Genomic DNA, 10,429 nt, shown 5'->3' on the forward strand with positions numbered 1-10,429 from the left:
CTAAATATTGTAGAGCGCCTGAACCGCTCGGTGATAACTCCCATGCTTTAAGTATAGCTACGCAACAGAGACCTAGTCTTTAGTCAAAAACAAGATCATTACCAATTGATGTGGAAGGGAAACGGAAGATCGTATACCAGTGTGTAACTGAAACAGCTCACTTGCCAAGGCTAATTTTAAACCGGAGCTTGAGTCGTGTGGGTTTAGTGAAAGAGGTTATTTTGAACCTAATACCTATGAAGTGGCAGTTCATGATGGCGTGACTGAGTTGTGTGTACAGTATGTGTGGTAACTGTGTACTACAGTACCTGTTTGGTGGGGGTGGTGGGTTTGCTGCTGCTACTGTCTGTGTCTCCCTCATAGCTGAGCTCAGCAATGTTCCTGCATGCTGAAGCCACCCTGGGCTCCGGCTTTACCTGGTCCTCCAGCCTGGCCCCACCCTCCACCCCTGTTCTCAGGCCTAATCCTAGGTTCCAGTGTTACTGTATGCTCTGATCCTGCCCCGTCCTCCAGTGTTGCCCTGGGCTCCAGGGTCAGGCTGTCCTGGGAGCAGCTGACAGAGAGTTCGTTCAGCACGTCACTGACCACCTCGCTCTCCTCCTCACTCTCCACCTCCTCTGGGTCATCCCGGTACAGACGCATCATCTCCAGCACGTTGGTGGGTGTGGCCAAAGTGTTGGTGTCACCCTGTAAGACACAGTACCACTACCTAATGTTAGATCCCCTCTAAAGGGTTAATATCACCACACTGCAATCAAACCCATAAACCAGGCTGTGAGATACCAATTCCCAATCCCATCATGCAGCAATACCAGAGAGAGTCCTTCCTGTACTCATTATTGTTAATGTGAAATGTAGCTGGGTAGATCAGCCCCTTACCGTGGGGTTATCCAGCAGGTTATCCAGTTATCCAGCATAGATCAGCCCCTTATCCAGGGGTTATCCAGCAGCTCATTGGCTGTGATGCGAAGGGGGGTTCAACTTTCAGGAGGCAACTCAACACTTTTTTGGCTGGTGAGATAAAAAATGTGACAGTCAGTACGCTATGTTAAAGTCATGTAATAATAACCATTGTAAGAAGGACCTATCAGCTCAACCTGGATGTGGTCAAGTACCATGTGTCCTTAGAGTTCCATATCACCAGAGATGTTACAAATAGAAGTCAGAGAGGTTGAGAAGCAGTACTACTGTATGTCACCTGCATCACTGATAGAGTCCCAGATGGGTCCGACAAAGTGGAGTTCTCCCTTCTTGATTATCTCAAAGAGTCTTTCCTCAGAGGTGGCGATGAATGGAGGTTCCCCACACAGCCTACGGGGAGGCAGACCTGTCAGTCACACAGCCTACGGGGAGGCAGACCTGTCAGTCACACAGCCTACGGGGAGGCAGACCTGTCAGTCACACAGCCTACGGGGAGGCAGACCTGTCAGTCACACAGCCTACGGGGAGGCAGACCTGCCAGTCACACAGCCTACGGGGAGGCAGACCTGCCAGTCACACAGTCTACGGGGAGGCAGACCTGTCAGTCACACAGCCTACGGGGAGGCAGACCTGTCAGTCACACAGCCTACGGGGAACCAGACCCGTCAGTCACACAGCCTACGGGGAACCAGACCCGTCAGTCACACAGCCTACGGGGAGGCAGACCTGTCAGTCACACAGGCTTCTAAAACTATACTACTAGTTGATCGGTCACTGGGCGAACTGTACATAGTATAGGAAAAGCTGCTACAGTGAGAGGGAGAGACACAGACAGACCAGAAAGACAGGCAGTGATAAAGGAGGGATGGGTGGGCGCATTGCTTACAGCATGTACATGATGACCCCAATACTCCACACATCACACTGTACTCATGAGCATTGATCACCTCAGGAGCTGAAACAGAGAGGAGAGGACCGGTTTTAACAGGACTACTCTAATATGATGTGATCTTTGTGTGTAGGAGCTGAGTGTGTCAGTCTTACCCATGTAGATAGGAGTCCCACAGGTGGCTTTCAGCATGTTTTCACTGCCAACACCCCCCTTCTTCACTGACAACCCAAAGTCTGTCACCTTGGAGGAGAGAGGGCCGACAGCAGACACTGATACACACGCAGGCCTACAGCATGTATCCATCTCATATCAAATCCTTTCTTGTTGGTGTTATTTATCAGACAAAACAAGGTTTACTTGAAGAGCAGCAATAACTGGGTCTCTCTATGTTAGATGAATAACAAATATGAGCTGTACATGCTGTATGGTCTCATGTAGTATATAATGGCAGGCAGGAGAAAATATCCAGGAGAGATGACCTCCTCCTGACAGATAAAAGCCTTTTATACCGTGCCAGAACAACGCTGTCTTTCAGCAGTGTGTGTGTGTGTGATTTATGCTGCCGCCCTGCCTTGTTTGAGCCCGCGCTCTAGGTATCTGCTTCAGCCTGTGCTCCGTCAATGCACACAACATGCTGGGCCCAGGCAGTAATTTGTCTTAAAAGATGCTCTTGATTCACCCTTTTGTACGGCGTGATATAAAGGGGAACCAAAGGGGGGTCTGTCATAATGAGGTAGCATTTAAAACCATTTATGGGGAGAGTGGGAGAAAAAAAACACATCGGCAGCCTGTCCTTAAGTCCCCGCAGACTGGCTGGATGAGAAAGAGCAGTGAAAGTTTTCCAGTTTGTGTCGCCGTCTCACCTTGATATTGATCATGTCATTATCAACACCATGATGATAACTCTTCACTAGAATGTTCTCTAGTTTCAGGTCCCGGTGAACTATGTCTAAAATACAAAAAAGAAACCCCTTTACTATGAGAAGAACCAACCATAATGGCTTTCAAAAGACCTTCAGCAGAGAGGACAAGTATGATGGTTAAAAGCAGTTAAATCTACCATGAGTAATTGTCCCCCACGATGACATCGGGGAAGGGACTGTGGATCTGTCTCAGTCCGTCCGTACACCATCTCAGACAGTACTGGATGATTTTGACTAAACTTGGGTGAATGATGTGTTTTACCATAAAGATCTGGCATTTACGAAATGACACTGATTGGCTCAAGGCGGGAGCTATAGTAATTAACTGAAATGTGAGTCATACCAGAGAGGAAGAGGCGAAGCGAGAGGGATAAGTGGACCCAAAATCTGTCTTCTCCAACAGGTGGTGTTTAAAAAAAGAAAATGCTCACCAAGTAAGAAGTTTTTGTATGGAGGTCAATGAGTGTCAAATTCTGTAGGTAGTTTGCCCCCGGTGATGCGTTGTGCAGACCTCACTACCCTCTGGAGAGCCTTACGGTTGAGGGCGGAGCAGTTGCCGTACCAGGCGGTGATACAGCCCGCCAGGATGCTCTCGATTGTGCATCTGTAGAAGTTTGTGAGTGCTTTTGGTGACAAGCCGAATTTCTTCAGCCTCCTGAGGTTGAAGAGGCGCTGCTGCGCCTTCTTCACGACGCTGTCAGTGTGAGTGGACCAATTCAGTTTGTCTGTGATGTGTATGCCGAGGAACTTAAAACTTGCTACCCTCTCCACTACTGATCCATCGATGTGGATAGGGGGGTGTTCCCTCTGCTGTTTCCTGAAGTCCACAATCATCTCCTTAGTTTTGTTGACGTTGAGTGTGAGGTTATTTTCCTGACACCACACTCCGAGGGCCCTCACCTCCTCCCTGTAGGCCGTCTCGTCGTTGTTGGTAATCAAGCCTACCACTGTTGTGTCGTCCGCAAACTTGATGATTGAGTTGGAGGCGTGCATGGCCACGCAGTCGTGGGTGAACAGGGAGTACAGGAGAGGGCTCAGAACGCACCCTTGTGGGGCCCCCGTGTTGAGGATCAGCGGGGAGGAGATGTTGTTGCCTACCCTCACCACCTGGGGGCGGCCCGTCAGGAAGTCCAGAACCCAGTTGCACAGGGCAAACTGTGCGGGTTGATGACGAGCTTGGAGGGTACTATGGTGTTGAATGCCGAGCTGTAGTCGATGAACAGCATTCTCACATAGGTATTCCTCTTGTCCAGGTGGGTTAGGGCAGTGTGCAGTGTGGTTGAGATTGCATCGTCTGTGGACCTATTTGGGCGGTAAGCAAATTGGAGTGGGTCTAGGGTGTCAGGTAGGGTGGAGGTGATATGGTCCTTGACTAGTCTCTCAAAGCACTTCATGATGACGGAAGTAAGTGCTACGGGGCGGTAGTCGTTTAGCTCAGTTACCTTAGCTTTCTTGGGAACAGGAACAATGGTGGCCCTCTTGAAGCATGTGGGAACAGCAGACTGGTATAGGGATTGATTGAATATGTCCGTAAACACACCGGCCAGCTGGTCTGCGCATGCTCTGAGGGCGGGGCTGGGGATGCCGTCTGGGCCTGCAGCCTTGCGAGGGTTAACACGTTTAAATGTCTTACTCACCTCGGCTGCAGTGAAGGAGAGACCGCATGTTTTCGTTGCAGGCCGTGTCAGTGGCAATGTATTGTCCTCAAAGCGGGCAAAAAAGTTATTTAGTCTGCCTGGGAGCAAGACATCCTGGTCCGTGACTGGGCTGGGTTTCTTCTTGTAGTCCGTGATTGACTGTAGACCCTGCCACATGCCTCTTGTGTCTGAGCCATTGAATTGAGATTCCACTTTGTCTCTGTACTGACGCTTAGCTTGTTTAATAGCCTTGCGGAGGGAATAGCTGCATTGTTTATATTCGGACATATTACCAGACACCTTGCCCTGATTAAAAGCAGTGGTTCGCGCTTTCAGTTTCACGCGAATGCTGCCATCAATCCACGGTTTCTGGTTTGGGAATGTTTTTATCGTTGCTATGGGAACGACATCTTCGACGCACGTTCTAATGAACTCGCACACCGAATCAGCGTATTCGTCAATATTTCCATCTGACGCAATAGGAAACATGTCCCAGTCCACGTGATGGAAGCAGTCTTGGAGTGTGGAGTCAGCTTGGTCTGACCAGCGTTGGACAGACCTCAGCGTGGGAGCCTCTTGTTTTAGTTTCTGCCTGTAGGCAGGGATCAGCAAAATGGAGTCGTGGTCACCTTTTCCGAAAGGGGGGCGGGGCAGGGCCTTATATGCGTCGCGGAAGTTAGAGTAACAATGATCCAAGGTTTTACCACCCCTGGTTGCGCAATCGATATGCTGGTAAAATTTAGGGAGTCTTGTTTTCAGATTAGCTTTGTTAAAATCCCCAGCTACAATGAATGCAGCCTCCGGATAAATGGTTTCCAGTTTGCAAAGAGTTAAATAAAGTTCGTTCAGAGCCATCGATGTGTCTGCTTGGGGGGGATATATACGGCTGTGATTATAATCGAGGAGAATTCTCTTGGAAGATAATGCGGTCTACATTTGATTGTGAGGAATTCTAAATCAGGTGAACAGAAGGATTTGAGTTCCTGTATGTTTCCTTCATCACACCATGTCTCGTTAGTCATGAGGCATACGCCCCCGCCACTCTTCTTACCAGAAAGATGTTTGTTTCTGTCGGCGCGATGCGTGGAGAAACCCGTTGGCTGCACCGCGTCGGATAGCGTCTTCCCAGTAAGCCATGTTTCTGTGAAGCAGAGAACGTTGCAGTCTCTGATGTCCCTCTGGAATGCTACCCTTGCTCGGATTTCGTCAACCTTGTTGTCAAGAGACTGGACATTGGCAAGAAGAATGCTGGGGAGTGGTGCGCGATGTGCCCTTTTTCGGAGTCTGACCAGAACACCGCCTCGTTTCCCTCTTTTTCGGAGTCGTTTCCTTGGGTCGCTGCATGCGATCCATTCCGTTGTCCTGTTTGTAAGGCAGAACACCGGATCCGCGTCGCGGAAAACATATTCTTGGTCGTACTGATGGTGAGTTGGCGCTGATCTTATATTCAGTAGTTCTTCTCGACTGTATGTAATGAAACCTAAGATGACCTGGGGTACTAATGTAAGAAATAACACGTAAAAAAACAAAAAACTGCATAGTTTCCTAGGAACGCGAAGCGAGGCGGCCATCTCAGTCGGCGCCGGAAGTCAAAGTAGGACACGTGACATCCCTGTATCATTCGTGGGTGACAACATGTTTAGTGTTGTCTTGTTTTCAACAGGTGACATCTCCACAACCTTAATCAATCATGGATGTCATCGAGCATTCCACTGGGAATGAGTTTGATTCACTGAGGAAGAGAGGGGTTCTGCCCCAACTGAAGTCCCAGAGATTGTGACAAGAACAGCTACTTTATCCTCAGGAAAACCATGAGCGTCTTGCTAAATTCAAGCAATCCCTATGACAAATCTCTAGATATCAACCTCCTTTTAAAAATGGTGAGCCACAAAGTATCAGTGGTCATTAAAGGAGATGTGCAGAACGGAGCGGAGGATTCGGAGACGTTTGAGAGAGTTAAAGGTTCGATTAGATGCTGCTGCTAGATTGACTTGATGGGATGGGAAATAAAGTGTCTCTGCACACATATTCGTTTTTGAGAAGTTCTCTCCCCTGGAGTCTTAAAGTTCAGCTCGGTTAAAGGGATTTTGTGAGAGGGGCGGAGCATGCTGACCTCTAATATATTGTTTCCTCTGCTCTAATGTTCATGTAGATTGAGCTCGGGAAGATATGGACTAAATAAAGACTCTGGGGTGTACAACAGTGGATGAACCTCTATATGTATATAGTAACAACAGCATGGTGAAGAACTAATAGTACAATGAACAAATGGTTCACAAAATTCATAGTAATATTCCATGAGACCAAATCGTTCTGTGCAAAATAAATGTATCATATCAATGTCTTTAATAAACAAATGTGTCATATTTACTGTTCAAGAAGTAATGAATGTAAATGTTCATGCTGCTTATAAGGACAATTCCTCCACATTTTTACCTCATATTGATCATCTCCAGCACCAAACCAGTGTCTACATATCTGAAAACAGAGCGTTTATATTTCTCTCTACAAAACGTAGTGGTGCACCATTTTCAAATATGTACACACTGGTATTGTGAATGTGAATGAAAATGTGGTTGAAAAGTGGTGGAATTGCCCTTTAAGGCCACTACCTGTGACAGTCACTGCTAACCTTCAGCACCACATCCCCACTGGTATCATTAGTCGCCATAGAAGTGCGGCACGACAGCGCAGAGGGACTCTTAGTGTGAAAACACACCTATTAATCTGTATTCCTCCCCAGCTCGTTGTAAATGAGTCATTAGCCCATGTAATGGTGTCTCATTGCCAAGCAACGTCCTAAATTACCTCTAACTAGAGATTTCACCATCAGGAGGGGGAAAAACAGCATCTTCAAATAAACCCCTCAGACTCAATTAAAAGGGCTACCGTTTTTGCCTGGCAGTTGTTCATTATTATCTCATTATTAGAATAAGCCAGGTTCTATAATGACTGGGAGCCATAACGTGGTATCATCTCCCTGATTATCACACGTCAATGAGGCCAAAGCAATTTGACTCGTTTGAGTACGATGTGACCGTGATATCACCAATTTGCACATTGTCACCACACACAATTTACTCATACAACACATTGTCTGTACTGTTTGCATTAATGTTGGAATGATTTAATCAGTGCACCTAGATTAGTTAGTTATGTTTCATAAAGGTCAAAGAAGGCATAGTCTGATATTCTGCCTCTTACCCTTCCTTTATTGTTTCTTGAAATAAAGTTTCACCGTGTAAAATGTTCAAATGTAGATCCTTGTAACGGTGTGAAAACTATAACTTTAGTCAGCCATATTACCCTTCTTATGCAGGTAGACGATGGCCTTGATGATGTGCCTGGTCTCCTCCTCTGTGAAGCGTGTGTTCTTCTGAAGGAGCTCCTTGTGCTCCCCTCTCTCACACAGCTCTGTAACCAGATCCATCCTCTGGACACAAAGCACAGCACACAGACTGATAATGGCCCCCACAAATAGATCTGACCAGCCTCGCTCTCATTCATGGTGCTTACGCAATCGTCTGCACGCACACTACTGAGATATTGACTCCATTACTTCTAAGAAAGCATCCCCTACCTTTTGTGTTTCAAATACTTCATCCAGATGTATTATGTGTGCATGATTCACACGTTTCAGGATGCTCACTTCCCGTTCCCACAGTTTGACACCTGAACTTCCAGCCTGCATGGAGGGAAGAAGCTGAGTGAGTGCACTGAGGTGTGGGGCTGTTCTAGTAGCCATTAGACTGACTTTATAGTGTCTCTTTTCATCACTGCAGTCAACAAGCTGCCCATGGAAAACACTAATGTACTCACCTTCTCTTTGTTCACCTTCTTAATAGCCCATTTCTTCCTTGTCTCGTTGTGGGTGGCTTCACAGACGACCCCAAAGCTACCTTGACCTAATTTCCTCCCAAATGAGCATATTTGCTATGGGGATAACAGAGGAACCATTAACAGAAAGGCAACCCACATCTGCTCTGTGAACTCAGTAAAACCATTCACAAGGAAATTTACCCTCAGCTTATGGGCTTGTTTGAGTATACGAGCTCGGATTTATTTCCCTGCTCCTATTGCAACATTATCTCAAGACCTGAATCCTAAAGTGGACCTTCATTTTCGAGCACTCAAAAAAGGAAAGTTTGCCCGTCTCTGGAGTTGCAGAATATAGTATTTCTAATCAAGTTACAAATGATTAAGTTGCTGCCGCAGTTCACTCAATCTCAGGTCTAATTAACTTGATCATTATCTCTGCGCATGCAAGGCTGAGCACTGCCTGCTGCAGATTTGGCAGAGAGAGCATCCGAAGCCCCGAGAGAGGGGGTGGAATCAGGAGCAAACTGGTGCAGATGGAGGCAGTATAGAGGTCAGCCGGTGTCACGTTCGTAATAAGGACGGGTGTCACGCCCTGACCTTAGTATTCTTTGTTTTCTTTATTATTTTTGTTAGGTCAGGGTGTGACATGGGTGATATGTGTGTTTTTGTCTCATCTAGTGTGTTTGTACTGTCTAGGTTTTTTTGTAGATTTATGAGGTTGTTTCCATCTAGGTGTTTATATAGGTCTATGGTTGCCTAGATTGGTTCTCAATTAGAGGCAGGTGTTTATCGTTGTCTCTGATTGGGAACCATATTTAGGCAGCCATATTCTTTGGGTATTTTGTGGGTGATTGTTTCCGGTGTCAGTGTTTGTGCCACACGGGACTGTTTTGTTTCCATTTCACTTTGTATTTGTGTCATGTTCAGTCTTTTCTATTAAAACATGGACTCTTACCACACTGCGTATTGGTCTGATCCTTGCTACACCTCTTCAGACGAAGAGAAGGAAATCCGTTACAACGGGACCAAGATGCAGCGTGTGTGAAGTCCCACATCTTTATTTCGGCGAAACTTCAAAAGAATAAACCAACAACGAAATGTGAAAGTAGTGGTGCACAAACACAAAACAAACAATATCCCACAAACACAGGTGTGAAAAATGGCTACCTAAATATGATCCCCAAATAGTGTCAATGATTACCAGCTGCCTCTAATTGGGAACCATACAAAACACCATAGAAATATTGAGCTAGAACAGCCCCTAGTCACACTCTGACCTACTACACCATAGAGAACCAAGGGCTCTCTATGGTCTGGGCGTGACAGCCGGGGAGGGGTAGAGGGTGGTACTAGTGCCCCAGGGCAAGGGGGGGTGGAATCTAGGAATAAACATGGATGTGGTCTCTACCTACCTGGAGGTCAGCCTCATCCTCCATACGGGTGTGGGGCACCTTCCTCTCTGCTCTGCTCACACGGGCAGTGTTCCACTGAGAAGCCATTTTCATGCCAGCTCCACAAACATCTGCTGGTGTCATCTACAGATGAGGAGCTTTATAGCTGGGTGAAGCACACACACAACACAGTGAAGGAATGGAAGGCAGACTGAGATGACCCCTTCTGGGTGCATCCAGGCATACAGTCTAATCACACTACAACTAACAATCATACAACATAAAAATGTACATTTTTACAGGATTATTTCAGCAGAGAAATAGGATTTTGATCAGTTGATGTCCAACTGTTTAACATCATTATTATGACTGTGGCGGTCATGGAATTTGGGGTGACGGTTATTGGGCAGCCAAATGACTGTGGTCACCGTTCCAATAGTGTTTTCCTCCACTCCTGACTGCATGTGTTGCCGTGCTGCAGGGAGGGGGGCATTGCCTAGGCAACCAAATCATTGTTTGCTACAACACTTTGCTTGTTTCAGCAAGGAGCAACAAAGTTACATCACCATGTTACCGCAGAAACCGACTCAACCGCACGAACGCCCGGCCTTCAATTAGCTGTTCGTTCCACACACAAAAAAAATAAAATGTAAACGGTTATTTTATTTAAATGACGGTTTTCATCCATAACTGTCAGATATGCAGTAATTGTGCCAGCCCTAATCACTATATAGGTCAGGGATGGGCAACTCCTGTCCTCTGGGGCCGGAGTCTGACGTGACGTCTGCTGGTTCTCTTTTGTCTAGCACTTAATTGCACACAGATACACCTGGGCAGTTTAACTCA

The 10,429-nt window shown here is 46.7% G+C and overlaps 1 protein-coding gene across 1 annotated transcript; it reads right to left on the reverse strand.

The window, feature by feature from the left end:
- Positions 1-243: 243 nt before the first annotated feature.
- On the reverse strand, positions 244-9,727 carry LOC115113727 (serine/threonine-protein kinase 33-like). Its single transcript, XM_065012576.1, is given in 12 exon segments — positions 244-692; positions 932-970; positions 973-1,011; positions 1,199-1,311; positions 1,808-1,847; positions 1,850-1,876; positions 1,966-2,053; positions 2,677-2,762; positions 7,680-7,806; positions 7,954-8,058; positions 8,193-8,306; positions 9,605-9,727. Coding segments are annotated over 12 exon segments (1,224 nt in total). The 3' UTR covers positions 244-369.
- Positions 9,728-10,429: the final 702 nt, after the last annotated feature.

This window comes from Oncorhynchus nerka, linkage group LG28 (assembly GCF_034236695.1).
Source record: "Oncorhynchus nerka isolate Pitt River linkage group LG28, Oner_Uvic_2.0, whole genome shotgun sequence".
Classification (NCBI taxonomy): Eukaryota; Metazoa; Chordata; class Actinopteri; order Salmoniformes; family Salmonidae; genus Oncorhynchus; species Oncorhynchus nerka.